This window comes from Penicillium expansum (genome assembly GCF_000769745.1).
Source record: "Penicillium expansum strain MD-8 chromosome Unknown contig258, whole genome shotgun sequence".
NCBI lineage: Eukaryota > Fungi > Ascomycota > Eurotiomycetes > Eurotiales > Aspergillaceae > Penicillium > Penicillium expansum.
In genome coordinates this window covers 39,572-58,484 of record NW_015971248.1, presented here as the reverse complement: position 1 = coordinate 58,484, position 18,913 = coordinate 39,572, and the positions used below count along the sequence as shown (strand labels likewise).

General features: G+C 48.3%; 9 protein-coding genes across 9 annotated transcripts; 2 read left to right on the top strand and 7 right to left on the bottom strand.

Moving 5' to 3' along the window:
• Positions 1-810: 810 nt before the first annotated feature.
• PEX2_074450 (tRNA ligase) lies at positions 811-3,291 on the bottom strand (the record flags this gene model as incomplete). Its single annotated transcript, XM_016744715.1, has 1 exon — positions 811-3,291. One exon carries the CDS (start codon positions 3,289-3,291, stop codon positions 811-813), a length of 2,481 nt encoding a protein of 826 aa, XP_016600635.1.
• Positions 3,292-3,672: 381 nt separating this feature from the next.
• PEX2_074440 (ankyrin repeat protein) lies at positions 3,673-4,329 on the top strand (the record flags this gene model as incomplete). The annotated part of the gene is made up of 1 exon (XM_016744714.1): positions 3,673-4,329. One exon carries the CDS (start codon positions 3,673-3,675, stop codon positions 4,327-4,329), a length of 657 nt encoding a protein of 218 aa, XP_016600634.1.
• A 518-nt stretch (positions 4,330-4,847) lies between these two features.
• On the top strand, positions 4,848-5,670 carry PEX2_074430 (vacuolar protein sorting family 37 protein; the record flags this gene model as incomplete). Its single annotated transcript, XM_016744713.1, has 2 exons — positions 4,848-5,122; positions 5,184-5,670. 2 exons carry the CDS (start codon positions 4,848-4,850, stop codon positions 5,668-5,670), a joined length of 762 nt encoding a protein of 253 aa, XP_016600633.1.
• A 208-nt stretch (positions 5,671-5,878) lies between these two features.
• PEX2_074420 (phosphatase PAP2 family protein) lies at positions 5,879-7,238 on the bottom strand (the record flags this gene model as incomplete). The annotated part of the gene is made up of 3 exons (XM_016744712.1): positions 5,879-6,420; positions 6,557-7,092; positions 7,147-7,238. 3 exons carry the CDS (start codon positions 7,236-7,238, stop codon positions 5,879-5,881), a joined length of 1,170 nt encoding a protein of 389 aa, XP_016600632.1.
• A 1,019-nt stretch (positions 7,239-8,257) lies between these two features.
• On the bottom strand, positions 8,258-9,226 carry PEX2_074410 (Zinc finger, C2H2; the record flags this gene model as incomplete). The annotated part of the gene is made up of 2 exons (XM_016744711.1): positions 8,258-8,770; positions 8,837-9,226. The coding sequence occupies 2 exons, from the start codon at positions 9,224-9,226 to the stop codon at positions 8,258-8,260; spliced, it is 903 nt and encodes a 300-aa protein (XP_016600631.1).
• Positions 9,227-9,795: 569 nt separating this feature from the next.
• Positions 9,796-11,661, bottom strand: PEX2_074400 (Peptidase S33 tripeptidyl aminopeptidase-like, C-terminal; the record flags this gene model as incomplete). Its single annotated transcript, XM_016744710.1, has 1 exon — positions 9,796-11,661. One exon carries the CDS (start codon positions 11,659-11,661, stop codon positions 9,796-9,798), a length of 1,866 nt encoding a protein of 621 aa, XP_016600630.1.
• A 342-nt stretch (positions 11,662-12,003) lies between these two features.
• PEX2_074390 (putative plasma membrane ammonium transporter (Ato3)) lies at positions 12,004-13,091 on the bottom strand (the record flags this gene model as incomplete). The annotated part of the gene is made up of 5 exons (XM_016744709.1): positions 12,004-12,168; positions 12,234-12,409; positions 12,472-12,591; positions 12,661-12,761; positions 12,820-13,091. The coding sequence occupies 5 exons, from the start codon at positions 13,089-13,091 to the stop codon at positions 12,004-12,006; spliced, it is 834 nt and encodes a 277-aa protein (XP_016600629.1).
• Positions 13,092-16,318: 3,227 nt separating this feature from the next.
• Positions 16,319-17,029, bottom strand: PEX2_074380 (Haloacid dehalogenase, type II; the record flags this gene model as incomplete). Its single annotated transcript, XM_016744708.1, has 1 exon — positions 16,319-17,029. One exon carries the CDS (start codon positions 17,027-17,029, stop codon positions 16,319-16,321), a length of 711 nt encoding a protein of 236 aa, XP_016600628.1.
• Positions 17,030-18,208: 1,179 nt separating this feature from the next.
• PEX2_074370 (uncharacterized protein) lies at positions 18,209-18,631 on the bottom strand (the record flags this gene model as incomplete). The annotated part of the gene is made up of 1 exon (XM_016744707.1): positions 18,209-18,631. The coding sequence occupies one exon, from the start codon at positions 18,629-18,631 to the stop codon at positions 18,209-18,211; it is 423 nt and encodes a 140-aa protein (XP_016600627.1).
• Positions 18,632-18,913: the final 282 nt, after the last annotated feature.

The following is an 18,913-nucleotide window of genomic DNA, read 5'->3' as shown; positions in this document are numbered from 1 at the left end:
ATAAAATGATACGCATACCCATTCGAGGTGTTTGTGAATTAGAAAGGATTTGGAAAAAGGGACAGAAAACGAGATAAGTGATAGCCCTCGGAAATCTGCAAGGTGCTCTACAATGGAGCTGTTGCAGGGATCAGCGGCCCCGGGTGTTAGATTCACTGTGTCATACCTTATTTCCCCTGCAGAGTCTCTTCTGATCATACATAGAAAGGTCTTTTACACAAAGTAAGCTTTTTTTACCGCCTTCACTTACATTCAAAAGAATATCTTAAAAGATATCTAAAAAAGACCATCTAAAAAGACATCACAAGGCCGCAAACGCGGCCGACTATTCTTGTATTTTATACATCCGAATATTACATTGATGTCATACCAATTTTAAAATTAAAGTTCAATTCTTATCGCTCTCTTGATGCTTAAATTTACGACCCCTAAATGCCTAAATTCTCGGTATTATAGCTCACTAGTAAGAGAAATATAAGTATTATTTTTGTATGAGATAATGAAACACCGGCAGTGAGCTGGGTGGTTAGACTTAACTACTTCAGGTATGGCGCACTGGAGTGCAGTACCCCGACGATAGTATGTGGCTGTCCTCATGGGCTACAGAAATGTTTACACAGTCCTTGATGAATAGTAAGAATGAGGATGCGCATACATTATATCTACAATGTAATGTGAACAGCACCATCAAATGCAATCCAGCAAAGTCATGATTATAGCCAGAGTCAGCACAACATAAGAATATCTCAGATTCAATAATTCACTCCATTCCTTCTTCTCACTCGTTCGCACCAAAAAATAATAAACACATCAATACTTCCCGCGGCTCATAACCAACCCAACAACACCATCAACAACCTTAACACCCTCAACCTCCGCCTCAAAAATGCCGGTATCACCACCGGACCCAACTTCAACCCACCGCTTGAGCAAATCATTACTCTCCTTCGGCTTAACATCCGGCGCCGCGGTGCCGACCGTAATATGCGGAATAGGATTGGCACATGGCCACTCAGACTCAGCAGTCTCAACACCCTCAGCAGGCAGGATGCGCGCAACAAATGTCATGACGCGGTTATCCCAGACGAGACGCTCGATGCGCACGCGTGCAGAGCCCAGAGTCGGCGGGTGCTGGGCTGGGTTTTCGACGGGACTTTTGGTCAGGGTGTCGATGTAGCGGGTTGCTAGCTGGTCCCAGGTGTCTGGGTTGTCTTTCTTGGAGGCGCGGTGGATGAGGGTTACGTGGAAGGTTGGCTGGAGGCGGCGAGAGTTTCGGAGTTGGTTGTAAAGACGGGATGTTTCGGGGGATGTTGTGGGTGGGAAAAGGGAGTGCAGGATTGAAGTTATTTCAGATGTTGGGAGGGAGATGTTGAAGTATTCGATCTTTTTAGCGAGGGATTCTGGGGAGAATGGGGACTCTGTTGGTTCGGGGAGGAGGGGCCCGTTGTCTTGGTTTTTGGGCTTTTTGACCTTTGGCTTCTGTGGAGGCCCGTAGCTGTAGCTGAGATCCTTTGTCACAGTGTAGTCATTTAGGGAGGCGTCGATGGCCGCGTCGAGTTCTGCTGCCGTTGGTATGGTTGGCACTAAGCGCGGATAGGCGGCGTGTAGGGCTTTGACGATTGTTTCGAGGTTCTCGCGAGACGAGGCGCACACGTCGAGGTCAATGACGTGGTTGAAGGCCTCGTCTGGCAAGCGGGTAGTGTCGACGCCTTCGAAGCGGCCGAGGAATCCTTCCATGATTCCGACGGTCTCTTGCTGGGCGTTGGTGCTAGCCCGGATGGACTGGTGGTTGTCGCCACGCTCGAGCACACGCTTTCGAGTGACTTCTCGAATAGCGGGGAGCATGTCTGCCTTGGGCTCGTGGACGTAATGCAGAGCAACGAACTGCGCATCCGGAAGCACAGGGTAGATATCCTCCATGAGCTGCCTGCGTTCGCGCTGCTGATGGTTGTTGCGATCGGCGATGACAACACTGTGCTCCCCAAGAGCATGGCTAACCTCGAAAGCGAACTTCTTGGGCTTGTTCTTCTGTTTGGGGATGTTGTCGTTCTGAACATGTCCCCATCCGAAGAGCTTAACCAGAGCTAAGGCGACTGTTGTCTTTCCACATCCTAGTGAAGCAACCGGTTCGAGGATGACATTTTTGTTGATCTCCTTTGATTCGCTCTGCTTTTTAGCCTCTAGAGCGATAATCTCGGCTCCATTCAATCCTCGTTCCTTGAGGAAATCCTCCCGCAAAGCAATGATACCGTGGTTCTTCATGTACTCAGTTGCCATATTAGGGTTCCTCATCAGAGCCCGTCGAGCAAACTGCAAGTATTCCTCGGTGACCTGCTCATGCTTTCTGATCTTGGGATGTTTACCTGCAATGACGGCTTTGGTGCATTCACGCCACTGGCGGTACATCAAGTACGGCTCTTCGAACTTGTACTTGAAGAACCAATTCCGATAGGGCTCAGTTCCGTTGTCGCTGAGCTGGCATCGGATGACAAAGCCCTCGGTCTCACGTCCATCCCACATGCCTGTCTCCGCGCATCCTTCTAGGAAGCTCTGCACTCTGAAGATGTCATCAAAGACCTCGAACTTGGCTTTCTTGAAGCCCCAGTCGTCAGCGAACTTGTGCACATCATCACAAGACATTGTCTTGAAGTCGGGCTGGTTGTAGTTGAGACCGTGGAGGTAAATGCCCGAAGAAGCTTCGTCGTAGGCCAGGACGTGCTCCTCGAAAGTGTCGTCGCAGAGTTCTCCAACGGCTGTAACATTCATCTGGCGCAGAGTCCGGGCAAGGTCCTTGACAGATCGGTTTACAGACGATACATGGCGTTCTGTCCAGCGTTCTCCTGCCTGCGCATGGGTGACGACTGTATCTTCGCGGGGTCCAGTTGAGTGTTTGCTGCAGACTAGCAATGTGTCGTCCTCTAGAGCAGAGATGAAAATAATGCATCCGTTCTCCTTCACACTCAGCTCGTAGGGACCTCTTGTGTTTTTCTCAATGTTGCGCCACTCTGTGGACCTTGTTTCGTTTATGTTGAAGAATTTGTCGTATCCGCGCGCCGCGATTTCAGGAATGTTGTCTCTTCGTTTGGTGGTGAAAAGACCTCGTGCATATGTCGGCAGACCGGCCTGCTTGTAGTCCCAGTCCTGGAACTTCCACGAGTCCACGGAGACATTATTGGCTAACACAAAGGTGCTCTTTCTACAGGTGAACCTTGTCTCGCCTTTTTTGGCCTTGCGAGCGGTCTCCAGGCTTTTCACCAGCTGTGAGATGACGTGGGGATCCTGAGTCGCCATGTTTTGTGTGTTGGGTATATCAGGGAGATCTGCGGGACGGAGAGAACGGAGGGGCAAACAAGAGTGGGGGAAGAGGAAAGAAAAAAGACGCGATAATTTTCCTGACCACCTGCCTGAGGTATTCTAGGGGTATTTGTAGATAAAGCAGATTCAAGAAGAAAAGGACCAAAGGACCAAAGGACCAAAGGACTAAAAAGAGTTAGTGTAAAGATGAAAGAGTCAGACCAAATGTGTCACAGTGCGGGGAGCCGAAAGGGAAAGGCGGATATTTTTTTTCTGCTGAGTTGACTTGACATATCTTAACAACCACAACCTTCTTACTTGTGACTAACTTCATTTATACAAGTTTCACTTAATTTGAATTAAAACCTCTGAATCATAATGGCCCAAAATCCTTACCTCCTGGCCTGCGACAACCCCACGGCCCTTCTGGACCTGCTGCGATCCAACCCCTCGATCGCATCCAGCCAAGATGAGTCCGGCTACTCATTGCTGCACGCCGCAGCCTCCTACGGCCATATCGATCTCCTACGCGCTCTAGTGAAAGAATTCAACGTCGATGTCAACCTCCTCGATGAAGATGGCGAGACATGTCTGTTTGTGGTTGAGGACAGCGATATCGCGCGCTGTTTAGTCGAGGAACTGGGCGTGGACGCCAATAAGAAGAATGCCGAAGACTTTACAGCTGTGGAAAAGTTCGAGACCGAGAATGAGTTCCCGCAGGTCGCTGCCTATCTTCGCGAAGTTGCTGGCGGTGCTCCTGCTCCAACACACGCTCAAGCTGCCCAAGTTTTGAACACCACCGGACCCATCCCTGGCAGCGATATGAGAGTCAACATTGGCACAATGACGGAGGAGGAAGCTACTGCTGGTGGCGAACCTGATCCAGAATTCAAGAGGCGCATTGAGGAGCTTGCTGCCCGTGATGATTATTACAGCGAGGAGGTGCAGAATGAGGTGCGCGAATTGGTCAAGGATGCCATGGCTGGTTCGAATATTGAAGCTATGGAGCGGGATATTCGGAGGAGAACTGAGTAAACAGGGGAATTGCGACTGTTAAACTCGTTCCACTGTCATTAAACTCCTTCTATCCATGAGACCACCGTCGCGTTTGAAGATGCGAATCATTGGAAGAAACTCATCCAAGCATTTTTAGTTGGAGTCCCAATGCCCCTGCTGCTGCTGATTGTATCGAGCGCGGGCGGGTATTCCACCGTTAGCTTGGGAACCTTTTGTGTCTCGCTGTGAAGGCTGCTGTTAGACTCGTTGTCAGAGTCCCTGTTGGGAGTTATCCGAGTGGCTCGGAGGCCCGAAGAGAAGCTTCTATATGATCTTGTAATTAGGATTAAATTACGAAATATCACGATACATCCATTGAAGTAATATATTACTAGTACCCATATTTAGCTATTACCCATGTATATAACATAGATGGTACTATCATACTAGTTAATGCAACTGCGTGGATCACCGGTCTAGTCCCCGCCAAGCTCGAGCCCATCCCGCATCTCCGACGAACAACCTAACTTCCACCACCAACCCTCAACCACCACATCATGTCTCAACCACCATCGCCATTCCCCCTACAATCGCAGTTCTACTCATCCCAACCCATGAACCCCGACACACCTCCTCCGCCACCCCCAAAACCCAACAGTCACGAAGCTAGTCGACGCGGCACCCCGCAAAACACCTCTGCACATGCCTGGCACCCAGACAACCAGACAAGCGCACCTCAGGGCGCATACCCCAATAACCCTCAACAGCCATACATCCCCGATCCCCCAAAAATTGAAGAAGGCTGGCTCCCAGACCTGGTGTCCGACAAATCGTGGGTCCACTCAACCCCCCAAGAACAATGATAACAGCACCTCTAACCCACACAAACCCAGAACAACCGACCTCCAAACAATCCTCAAAGACCCATCTCTAATCTCCGCCCTGTCAAGCCAACATCCCTCCTACACAACCCGCCAACAACACCTCGAGACCCTAATCCAAACAAACAAAGACCTCGCAACCCGCGTTCTAGAGATGCAGAACCACCTCGCCGAAGTCCGCGCTTCCACTGAAACAATGCTGATCACACACCAGTCGCTGGAGGTCTCCTGGCGCAAGAAGCAAGCGGAGATGGACGCCGCCCTAGCCCCTTGGTCGCCAAAGGCACTATACCAGCGCTTTAGCGCAGCGATCACTGAACAGGAGGCTGTCTGCCATGCAGTCGAGGAGAGTTTCCTCGATGAAGACCACCATGGCCGAGCCACGGAGAAGGAGATTGCAGATTGGGTGCGGCGTGTACGGGGCGAGGCGTCTAAGCTAGCAGCTCGGAAGGAGGCCAAGGCACGGTGGGATGAGGGACGTGTTGGTGGTTGGCGATGAGGTGCAAAAGCAACCTCAAAATATAAATAGTCACGACACGTCTGACTGCCATTTACGATGCCATGCTACCTCCGATTCATGATCTTTTCACTATGCACTATACAATACAATATAGATTTACACAGTAGTTCAAGGTCTTGCATCATCCGAATCGCGCTCACCCAACCCCTGGAACTCAATCACCCAATCACCTCTCGCCCCTCACGCCTCAAGCCTCAAGCCTAACAGCCTCACCCTGACTACTCTCCGGCTTAACACGCCCCTGTCCCTGTCCCTGTCCCCTAAATGACATCTCCCTCGCCGCAGCCGCACCCTCAACATCACCATCCACTCCCCTCTCACCCGCCCACCCATCTGTCCCCAGCGAACTAGGAACCCCAACACCCCGCAAGAAAGCGCGTCCCCGACTACGCGCACCCCAAGCCCAGCCGGCACCACGCCGAATCGGGAGATGGTACATGTTGAACGCGATATAAGCGAAGAAAAGACCAAGCGCCGCGCCGAAGAGAATATCAAAGCCATGGTGTCTGTAATTGAACCAGCGGGACGCAGCAATAAAACACGCTGTTGCAGTCGGCACGAACGCAATTAGCATTAAGTAGACGGGTGGCGCAGCGCCACGTTTTCGCACGGATGAACTGTCGTCCGTGTGACTCTGGTCTTCAATTGGGTAGCGTGGGAGATAGGGGAATCCGACAGAGAATTTGGAGCAAAGCCATAGGGTTAGGTAGATTAGGCCGGCGAAGGAGACTGAGGTTTGTTAGCTTTGAATTCATGTTTATATGCACTGTCACCGGAATCGTGTCTTGTATCATATCTGAAGATGAGATACAAATGAACACGCTTATGTATGACATATATGAAAAGGAGGGTATAGAAGACTTACAAGAAGAATGCCCACTCGGAAAACTCGAAAACCCATCAATACGCAACGAATCACTCTTATCCCGACAAATCTCCCAGGAGACAAGTGTCGCGGCACCGCGCACCGACTCCCCGAGTCCACCAACCGTGAACTCCGCAATGCGCGCTACATCTGGATTGCAGCGCGCGAGGAGGTCAGGTCGCGGTTTACCGATTAGGGCTTTTAGGCCCTGTGTAGCGGACCAGGCGCTTGCGATAGCCAGCGCGAGGCCCATCCAGCCGACGTTCCATTCCCAGAATTTGCGACGGATGTATTGCGCTGCGGGGGGTTTGGGGGAGCCGGAGTTAGTGGTGGTGGAGACGGTGGCTTTTGCTGGGACGAGGAGCCATGAGAGTAGGAATATTATAACAGCTGGTGCGAAGAGACAGACTAGGATGAGGGTTGTCGTTGTTACTGTTTCCTTGGTGAGGGGGTAACTGATTGTTGGGTCGGTTAGACTGAAGGGGTGGTGGTTTGGGGGTTGTTTGTAGAATCCGTAGCCAATTAGGGCGATGCCGCTGGTTGTGATTGTCAGTTCTGCGATAGATATGTTATGGGATGGTTTCACGTACATGATAAATATCCAGTCAATTATGTAGGATAGTACTAGGAGCTTGGAAATGGCTGCGAGACGGGTTACCGTCTCCTTGATGGGGAGGGGCATGGTGTACACACGATGCAATTAAGGTATTAGGGTATTAGAGTATTAGAGAATAATGATGAAAGTGAAAATGGGAATGAAAACCAAAGACAAATGTAAAGTCCGACGCGAAGTTCAGGCAGCAACGTTGGAACAATAGAGATGGTAATTGTGGCGGAGCAAGAAGCTTAAATCGACTCGAAGTGTATTTGCATGCCTCTACAACATAGTACAACATCCCAAGTAGAACCGTCATTCATTCCATTGACTCCACTTTGACCTCATCTGAGATTGTAATATAAATATCACGTCTTTTTCACTTCGAACATCCCTTAAACGGAAGAATTAACTCAAGACTAAATAAAATACGAAGTAGAAAAATACCGATTGTTGTGGATTCTCTCCAATTTCCACTTTGTCCAACGCTAACCCGATTTGAGCTCAGCCGAAATCTTCCCCGGAGCCGCCCACTCATGCAGGGGTCTGCAGAGTGCGGAGTACAAAAACTGTATATTGCATATACATGAAGCATTGATTCGACCACGTCGCCATCAAGCGGTGTTACATTTCAATTCAGGCTACATTGGATTGGAAAGAGCGCTTCGATTATAAATAAAATCCAGTTGGTTGTTTCTGTGTGCCTCCGTGGAGAATTTGCCTGATCTCTCCAGTTCCTGGAAACAGAATCTATATTTATTGTACTTAATTTTTACCCAGGTAAAAAAGCCCGTTGGTTTCGAGACTCAAATCAGGCTAAATGAAATGTAACCCACAATGCGAGGTGGCTTATGCAGGTGCTTCTTGCGGTGTATATAGAATCAAACCGCATAGGAAGCGCTAAGCTTGCATGGCCTGGATAGCTTCGATCTTTATGAGAAAATAGGATAGTAAAATTATTGATAGCGAGCATTTGAGGATATTAATTTGATCTTCATAGAGATAGAAAGTAAGGCAAATGTGACACCATCCACCTGGTGATAAGTACCATAGCATTAACAATTTCAACCATTTCGAGTGATCGGCTGCAGTATTCTAGCAAAGACCTAGAACCTAGTAATCATCCGACGGCCCATGATAGCATCGTTCAACTGTTTGTGAACCTGCTGAACCCCCTCAAACCGAATGAATCCGCACGATTCACTCTCCAGGTGGTTGAACAGACTAGCCAGGGAGTGGAACTCCTTTGGACAGCCTCGCTTGAGACAGTGGTAGACCTTCTCCTTGTGTACAGGCGAGTTGACATGGGATTCCAGCGCTTTCCTCGAGTTGAACCCCCTTTTGCATATGTAACACACCCAGAAGTTGCCATTCCAGGCACTGTCAGTGACCGAGTAGGTTGAATTCTGTTCATCGTGCCACGCGATCTGCTTCTTGCACACAAAGCCATTTGGATCGAGCTGTTGAATAATGTGGTGGATGCGGTCGCGGTTCAAGCCTTTAGCTTGAGGGCAGGACCCACTTTCAAGGTGATGTGAGACACCGCTTGCGGTGACAAAGCCAGTGCGACAGAACGGACACGCAACGTTGGTACCGCGATGAGTCTTGGAATTCAGGTGCTATGAAGATAGAGGGGTGAGTCGAACGGGTTCAAAGTTTCTCTCAGATCATGTCAGCTCTCCTACCTGGCGCAGACAGTTCTCGTTCATAAAGCTACGCCTGCATTCATGGCAGTAGTTCTTGTAATGTCCCTTCGCCCTCATGTGATTCTCTGCAGCCTGCTGCGAGTGGAATTTCGCTGGGCACGTCTCACACGGAACGGTTGGGAGCCAGTGATCCTTTGCGTTCATGTGGTTGTTGGCGGCGTGTTGAGAATAGAACGTGCTGTTGCATGTTTCGCATTCGAAGGTCGGCGCCCAGTGATCTACAGCGTTCATGTGCTGATTGCAAGCGGTCTTGGTGCGGAACGTTCGATTGCATGTTTCACACTCGATCCAGTGACGATAGTCATCCATGTGCTGATCGCAGTCCTCCTGATACCAGAATTCATCGTCACAGGTGCTGCATTCAAACATGGTGGAAGATTGTAAAATTGTCTCAGAGTGAGAATCACAATGAGGAAAGAAGAAGGGGAGATTGAGGCATAAATTTATGGGCAAACCGTGGGACAGAATGGATCCATCACATCTCCCCAACCTTGCCCAGGTGGGGTTACCCCGGGCAGGGGTTTATCGGTCTCTAATCTATCGAGCAACACGTCCACTGGCCCACCTGGGCAGGGGTCCACGGGTATGTACTTCTAAGTATGTATGACCTGTCTAGAATGCAATTGATCATTACTGCAAGTTTCCATGAAGCCATTCATATTTGACTCGCTCTTGAGCAGAACTATGCTTTTCCGGCTCCCACAGCAGCATCTTCCGCATCAGACGTAGAAACTCCACTCTCTCTTGGCCTTCGAGGGTACACCCTATGAGACTAAGTCCTGCGACAGTCGGTTTTTGTTGAAACCCCAAGTTAATCTGTCATAACTCACATGCACCTAGGTTCTTTCAACGCTAACATCCAATTGAATTTTTACATACGCCAAGTCTTACATGAAAAAGCATACAGAAATATCAACAGGCTTTTGCACAAGCCATTCTCATTCGTCGCCAACAAGACCACGCACATAGGGCGTGTCATTGGCATAGCACTGAATTTCCTGTTCCTCTGGAAGAGTGCCGTTTAGAATGTAAGCTTTAGCAACTCGATCCGTGCAATCCGACCTGTCCCGTCTAGAGCTATGCCCGTAAGCATGATTGACAATCAACCGGGCATTTTGACCCATCTCCGCTAGAAGTCTTCTTCCATTGCGCAAGGGTGTTGCAGGGTCATACGGAGAAGCGATAAGCAGGGCAGGGGTCTTGAGAGTGTTGTTGAGATCGCCGCGATACACCTCCGAAGGACGGTCCCAATATGTATTGTAGTGTCGACAAGGCAGAACTGCGAAGAAGCGGGAGTTGCCAGCCATCCAGCTCTGGGCAGACATTTTCTCCCATAACTGTTCCCACCAGCCAAGTCCGTCTGGGAGGGGCGCATCGTACGAATCGGAGCAGATCACAAGAAGTTCGAGTTCACTGGAGGATGGGACATAGGGATATGATGGTTTCTCTGAATAGTCGCTCCACGAGAGATCTAGAGAGTTGGCTGCTAGAGTTGCGTTCCCTGCTTCGAGCTCATAGAGCATTTGTGCTGTACCCGGCCACTCCTCTGGCCTATACATAGCCCGATAGAGAAGCCTATTCACAAGCGCTGAGTAAGTGACCAGAGAAGGACCTGCCAATTCCGTGTACGCAGATCTTGGGCGAGCTTTGAGGGACTCAAACAGCTGGGTCATACGGGTTTCTAGCTGCGCCAGAGTGACGGGGCCGGCTTGGCTAGAAACAGGATTGGCCAATGCACACAACTTCGGACCGGCGTTGATACACTCCCCTAAGAAGCCATCACGCCATGCATCCGTTGCATTGTCGAGAGCAGTCCAGCCAAAGCCGCCTAAAAGGCGATGATCCCTGACATATTCCGTACCATCGAGGATCACACGACCCGCTCGGGTAGGAAACATGTTGACATATGTCTGACCAATCCCCGTACCGTAACTGACCAAGTATCCGGTGACTTCTTCTTCTTGAAGTGCTTTTCGGATCTCGTCTAGGTCCCGTGCCACCGATGCTGTGGTGACGAAGCGACCAAAATCTCCCAGTCGTTGCTGGCAGGCAAAGAACGTGGCGTTGTTCATGGCATCCGCAGCCTCTAGTTGGGCCTTTGGGGCCTCCTCGCGATATCGGAGTGCTAGGAGCGACCATCGGTCCCTGAACTTGTCTTGGGGGAAACATGCCGCGGCGGGTAGGGAGAAATTCACACCGCGGGGATCCCAGCCTAGAACATCGAGTTGTCCGTCACTGAAACGGTTGGTCATCTCCTCCGCGGTTTCCCAAAGGAAAGATGTTCCGCTTCCTCCCGGGCCTCCTGGGTTTATGATGATAGTGCGCTCACTCTTGTAACTCTTGGGTGAAATACCAGGATCATTCCTATGAGCCAAACCGGCCACCTGGAACTTGGTAACTGCAATGCGGACAATACGAGTGTCTGAAGAATTGTGATAATCCAGTGGGAGATCTAAGTATCCACACAGGTAGATGCCCCGGCCTGTGCTCCCCCAGTTCCAATGGCTGGGATTGGGGTCGAAGAGGGCAGCCCATGATTGCTGAGGAGTCGAGTCTTCCAGTGGCGGCGGACGGCTGGCATCAGTGCAGGGAATGAACTGGAATGGGTCGTCCTCTTGTGGGAATGCTCCATAGGGCGAGGCTTGGACTTGAGCATCACCCCGGAAGGCCCAGCGCTGCGCTGGGGTAGGGAGTTTACCGAACCCCACCAGGCCCACTATCCCCGCAGCTGCTGCTATCCAGACAATTGTTCTCCAGTGCCATCTTTGAGGCTGAGGCGTGAAGGTAAATTTTCCCTTCTCCATCGCGAAATACCCAAGGCACCAAGGTTAATATTCCTGTCTAAGGGCAGAGCTGTGAGATTTTGAGGGTCCGCGTTAGCGTGATCACGCGATCGTGAGCACTAGGGCCATCTTTGGCGTTTTACAGGGTTTGTTTCTAGGGTAACCCGGCGCTGTGGGTGTTAGCGCGAATATATATTAAAGTGGTCGGTTACCCGGTTTCAGATTACCATAGTAGAATAAACTAGATACGTATTTCCGTAAATATATAACCACGATGACTTGTAAAGGTGGCTTCGACAACGCCATGCTAAGTTCACAAAGTTGAAAATATATCCTCAAAGCATCCAAAGCTAGAAACTAGAACTAGCCCTCAACCTCACGCTTCCGGGCCTTTTGGTTCTTTCCAAAGATGACTGTACTTAGATCACCCACTGGGAGTGCGATGGGGAAATCGACCGCATCGAGCATCTGCGCAATGAAAATATGCCAGATCGGAATGCAGAGTGCGAAATTGAACGCACCCGCCGCCTATTGGTATAGACATCAGCATATACTCAAGATGGAAGAGAAAAATAGGTGCGATTGCAACATACCTTTTGTAATTTGGCTGCCAGTACCAGGTTTCCCAGTGCCGTCTGGAAATATGTGCCTGCAAACAACCCGAATGTAATCACGAGGAGAAAGAGCGCGAGGAAGAGGCAGATGTTGGTGCGGAGGGAGCAAATCATGTATACGAAGGTGAGGAGCGTGAGCGTGACATAATAGAAGCCTGTAATATAATACATTAGGACTTGCACGTGTACATAATTAGGTGTGATAGTAAGAACTAACCAACGGTGGCACTGTATGCAGCCGTCTCCATGCCTTTTAGCGTGTTGCCCTCAGGTGAGTACATTGTGCCAACGGCAAAGAATGGCATCAGAGATGTGCCCTGAACGAGCCAGAAAGTGCCTATGAATCGGTGGATTCCGATTAGCAAATGTATGGATACATTCAGGGTCCATGACAAACTAGACATACCATATGTAAAGAACAATGCACAGGAAAATGTATTCCCTAAGATCCATTCGCCGATCGCTCCGAATATTTGTACCATGGCACCGAAGAAGATATATACCGGTCTAGTAGAGGAGGTTGTTAGCATTGGTATCATTGTAATATCAGCGTGGTCTCTCTTACAAAATAGCAGCGCCGTTTCCGCCAGCTCCTCTCCAGCCCATAGTGATCATTGCTGTCGGCGTCGCAGCCAACAAGAAACCCATCAATGAGATCGGCGTAGGATTTCCAAATGTGGAACGTAGCTTTCCAGAATTTGGTGTCTTGGGGCTGAGGTATAACTTTTCAAAAACGTCTCGTGGTATAGGAAGCATGACACTGTCGGCGGTTTGATAACGACGAAGCATTTCTGTCGTAGAGGTGTCATGCTTCTCGCTGATGTTGTCGTCGGACATTTTGGGGTTCAAAGGACGGATTTTGTTCAACAAAACCTGGCAAATTCAAGTCAGATAGCGGCTCAAGGGTGCTGAATGAATTCCGGAAGACAACCTGGAAAAGAAAAGACACAAACCAGATCACGATCACAACTCCTTTTATACTTTTTCATCCACTCCCTGATTAGGCTGTCTCCATTAGACACCTCCCTATTTGAAACAGAGCTTCGTAGTATTCCCCACAAACCCCAGCCCATCCCCGGATTATTCCATTGACTGGCGCTCAACAGGTTCCAAGGTTGGCACCAACCTGATCTCAGACAATAGCGTGAAGTTAAAACCTGCGTGATCCACTTTGCATGAATAGCAATTGGGTAGTATGATTCGCTGGTCAAATCACGCTAGACGCAGAACGGGTTGGAGCAACCATGTAACCTCTCTAAGTATCCGCATTGGCGTGGGGTAGATAGTGTGTTCGTCAGAAACTCCTCCCAAGGGTTTGTTTCCCCGCAATGGTGTTGAGAGCCGAGGGAATCGATCTGCAAGTCGGCTACTTAGTAACTGCATTGATACACTGGTAGTTGAGGTATAAAAGGCCGCACTCACCCGATATAGACTCGCCCAGACCAAGCCATACTTTCTTGGCTGGTTGGCAGCGACCCTAGAAAGTGTATTTAGTAAAGCTTGCATCAGTCAAGCCATCTTGGCAGCCTCGGTAATTGGACTAGCCGACCCAGCCGCGGTTCGGGGGGATGATATTCCGACCTTGTGGATGTGTGGAGATGCACAAAATCTGGGGAGCTTCTCAGATTGATCTATGACGTCATGAACAATGGATTGTCATGGTCGATCCAAAGAGCCGGATGGTTTTGTTTACAGATATTGCACAACATGGTACGCCGCTATTTTCACCGCCATTATTTCTATTGTCAAGCTCCATTGGGCCAATCTAAGGCATTTATTGCGAATGTGCGACAAGGGGACTTTTGGGTACGAAGCTGGGCTATGAGACACATATTCTCTTATCCCTACATAGGCAGCAAATAGATACAATCTGTACGGTTTGATTTTATTCTCATGCACATAACAGACTATAAGAATGGCGCAGGATGTGTCAAGCACTACAATAATGACGCGCTTAGAAGCACATGGATGTAAACAATCTGGTGGATTGCCGAATAATGGTCGAATAGTTGGTGTCTGCACCAAGGCATGTCAATTCACAACAAGGGACCTAGGCGCGTTGAGCAATACAGTAGCAACATATTCATATGGTACACATCTTCTCCAAGCGCCCGGACAAGCCGAACAATTGATGAAAAGTGTTCGCATCGTATGGGGGTAGTGTAAGCCCAATGACACAGTGAGACTTGATGTACCAAGGCACAGTCAAGTCGCGAGTTCAAAAAAATATGCCAGTTAAAAACTAACAAATTGACTGGAGAAGAGAAGAAAAGAAAAGAACGAGGCTCGGCGGGAAGTAGGACTGCTTTATACTCCCAGTCTCGGAGCTGCACTTTTCCGGATACGAAGCTCCAGGGCTGAGACAAAGAAAGTACACGTGCATCTTCTTCACTCTAAATATCCGGGGGATGAAGGTATATCCGTATGCAATCTGCATTATGGAGCAATCGCCATTCATACGAATAGCACGTGGACGTCACGTTGACCCCTGTTGGTTGCTCTTTCTATCACGCCTAATTGTTTGGTTTTTATATAGCCCGCGAGGTGCGTGTCCTCTTTTAATATGTCCTTTTCCAGCAGCTAGGATGTTGCTATTTGTGTCCCCTGGCCCCCTCCGAGGGCTCTGTCAGCAATACACGACCTCTTCCGTGTTACAGCATCGCAGAGCCTCTACCCTTGGGCACAATATTGAATGGTGGTTCTGGCCGAATTTACAGAACAGAAGAGATTATTTCCGCGCGCAGGGATCCTCTACTATGTGTATAGCGTGCACAGTATGAGCCCCTGGATTAGTATCAGGCACTCGTTATTGACACTAACAGCTTGGGTGACGCAAAGGGCCGGAGAAAACAGCTATATTTTAAAAAACATGATCATCAATTTAACTTGCAGAAACAGCTAGCATCTTGTCCTAATGTGCGAGCGGTATTCGACACCGTTAGGGACCTGGACTTATTGATTTACCTGTTCTTTTCCAGAGACTTGCTTCGATTGAACCAAAAGCCTCTATCCCGGGATCAAAGGATTCATATACTTCGATGCGCATTACATGGGCTTGCTAATATGCACGATTGAGGAGTTCTTCAATGAAAAGTTTGAATATCCCTAAAGATCGTTTTCATCTTAGTCCTAACATTTCACAGATATCAAAGCCAACAATATTCTTGTTGACTACGATGAGAAAAATGACGGTCAATTTGTTATCAAGAACATTCAAATCTCAGACCTTGAGGATACAGTGATTGTACCACCTGGGAAATGGCTGAGAGGTCCTCTGTGTGGCAATGCTATCTGGAGGAGCCCTGAAATCTGGTGCTGATCTCGCCAAAATCAAGCTTCAGATGTATTCTCGTTTGGGATTGTGGTGCGTTTGTCGCACTTGTATGTGCTTGAACACACGAAATACTTATAATTTGTTAGATGATATACGTTATGCTCAATGAGATGGTATTTACGTCTGTGAAAATGAGCTTAATGCGGAAGACTCTTGGCGATATATTCTCCCAAGTCATATATCCTATTTTGCAGACGAGCAAGGCTTGGTTGGATTGCTGGACCATATAGGGGAAGACAACCCTTTTCACGAGCGATTGATCACCATTGCGAGCAACTTCAACTCTGCAAACCCTAGGCAGCCTTTTGAGTCTTGGGCTTATGTGGAGCAAGGCCTTAGGGACCTGGTGTGCAAGATGACCAATCTAGATCCAACGCAGAGGATTACTACAAGGCAGGCACTTGATCACAGCTGGCCCAAGGAAGCTATTTAAGGATTTAAGGATTTTGGCAGTATGAGCCCATTTACTTGTGATTCATAGCAGTGGCACAGTGAAACTGCGATCCGACAAGTTGAGATGACTTTTGGCAGTCTGCTGGAAATAAATATTCTCTTGGTTCGACTGTTCAAATCAGGGGACCCCAGGGGGTGGATATGTTAACACGCATTCTAACGTTTGGTTTGGCTCTGAAACTATTTGATGTTCCAATGCACTACAATAGATTTAAAATTCCGAATTTGACAACTATAAAAACCCATATTCATAAAAAAGTCAAGAAATTTTCATTCCTCATAATCCCCGAATGGCACTAGCAAGGTCATCCATATTCTCCAAAAATGCATCAAACTCAGTTTTGACCACCTCCATATCTTCATCAATATCATCAGTCCACCGATGAACATACACAGTCCTCAATCCACAGTTCTGCGCACCCCGCAGATCATATGCATGGGCCGCAACCAAAACCACCTCTTCGGGCCGAAGCTTCACAAGCTCCAACCCCTTCTTATAAGCCGCCGGGCGAGGCTTATAAACACCCAGCAGCTGACTAGAAAACAGCATATTGAACTGCAACCCAGAAGACTGAGTCAAGTCTAACTGGAGTCGTGTCGTACCGTTCGCAAGGACGAAGACTTCCAGACCAAGGTCTTGTCGAAGAGTCTTGATTGCATCGGAGACTTCGGGCCATGCTTTCTGTGAGTGCCATGCTTCAATTATTTGATCCTTGGTCTTAGTGTCGAAGTGCGGTTTGTGGTCGGGTGAGTTGTCGAGAAGAGCGTCTAGAGTGCGGGCAAGGGTGATATCGATGTCTTCTGGGTGGAGATTTTCCCTGACACGCTTGCTGGTCTCTAGGAAATACTGTCTGCGCCATTCCAGGGCGAACTTGGAGGCTTCATCCTTTGGGATTGCTGTGGGTAGCGCTTCCACTACGCTGCTGTGCCAGTCGAGGCACGTTCCCATGAAATCGAAAAAGACTGCTTTGATTTTTGGTTCAGGCATCGATGCGGCTGGTGCTTGAAATAATGCTTGACAAGGACTGTGCAGGTAAATTATGGAACTTGTCGGTGGGAGTGGAATCGAGTTTTGGGGAGAAATCTGGAAATTCAAGTTAGCTGACATCTAGATCTTATCCTCTTGGTGGGGAAGGTTTCGATTAGAAATCCAAATGCTTCAGCCCCATTATCTAATATCACTAGTTAGTAACTGCACAATGCATTAATATTTCTCAAATATAAAGTCTCAGTCAATAAAATGAAGGTCCAAGGCTAACTAAATCCCGTGATCTTCTACGAAAGACGTAAGTCCGATTAATGACAAACTCTCCCGATTTGACCTTCCTATAAAAATAATCCAACATGGCTTCAGCCACTTCATGAACAGCATCCTCATCGGGGAGTTCTCCAGCGACGCGGATCGATAAACAGTGAGAGTACATATGATGCATGGGAAATTCGTCGACTCTAATTTGTCTGTTCACGACGCGGTACATCATAAGTCGGACCAACTCTAGATCGGGAAGCCTGGCCTCATCGGGGTCAAAGTATACTGTGGCCCACACAACGTTCTTTCCTGATGGGCCGTCAGATACTGGAATGTCCTCAATGCGAGTCCTAAACGCGGTTCGTGTGGACATTTTAGTGTTTGTTGCGTTATTTATTATGTAGATGAGCTCGGGGATTGGCGGTAATGGGATTCGTGTGGTTTTAAGTCGAATAACAAGTCAGATAGGCTGGGTTAGTATTCTCTCTGAGTGGTGGTAATACCTGGGTATAGGATGTTGAGGATGTTTAAATATCCAACAACGAGCCAGAACGTTATATCCTATTGTAGTAGGCCGTTTATAGAAACAAAGGATCTTTTGTGGAATAATTGCTTTGTCGAGTATTCTGTACTAATTATGGGAATGTACTCCATAAATTATTCGCGTCTTTCTTCTGAAGCCTCGGAATTAAAGCGCACGAACCCTCCACATAAATAAGCTCATCTAATTGTGGCTAATAGTCATATTTGATAACCTCTTTGTTGTCAGATTAAACATAGAATAGACCGAAACAAGGAACAAAGTCTAACAATCTTTCACTTTTCAGGACCATTGTATTGCATTCTTTGTCTACACTCCCTGGCCACCATATCAAAAAAAGAATCAGCCCATGTCAATGAAACCCCCAACCCAAGCCCCTAGAACGCATCCGATCTCAAGTGAAAGAACCGAAAAAGCCTCACCCGATCAATCTCAACATTCCCCGCTGCACATTCCGCCTGATAAAAAAGCGCCAACTCCAGCGCATCCCTAAGAAAAGCATCAAGATACAAATCTCGGAACCGTTCAAATGCCCAATAATCTCCACGGGCCGGTAACGAGAGACACCCCATGACTCTGTGGTGCATAGGCTCGGGGGTAATCGAGACACTGACCTGGGGTGTTTTCTTAGCAATTCTTGCGTGGATGGTCTCCGCGACAAGATCCATGAACTCTGTATCTGTCTTGTCGCCGTTTTCTGGGGTCGCGACGAATACGTTGACCCATACTATGGGTCCACGGATATGACATCTCTCGTCAGTGTAGATGCCGTTGTGGGTGAACATACCTTCTTGTGCCATATTTGATTTGCCTTTGATTAGTTTTCAGATTGGGATTCTGCAGGAAAATGGATTGCTTTGATTTTTGGGCCACTTCTGACTCTTGCTTATGGACCTTAACACAGACAAAGTCACTTTGATGTTTACAATGGGAATTTATTGGATATGCTCGTATAATTATATTAATTGGAATGTTATCACGCCTTTGTTAGGATTGAAAGTAAATGTTCTATTATTACAATGACTTTCTCTGGTCAATTGGAGATGAGCTAGAAAGGGTCTTAAGTTGCCATTGCTAAGACA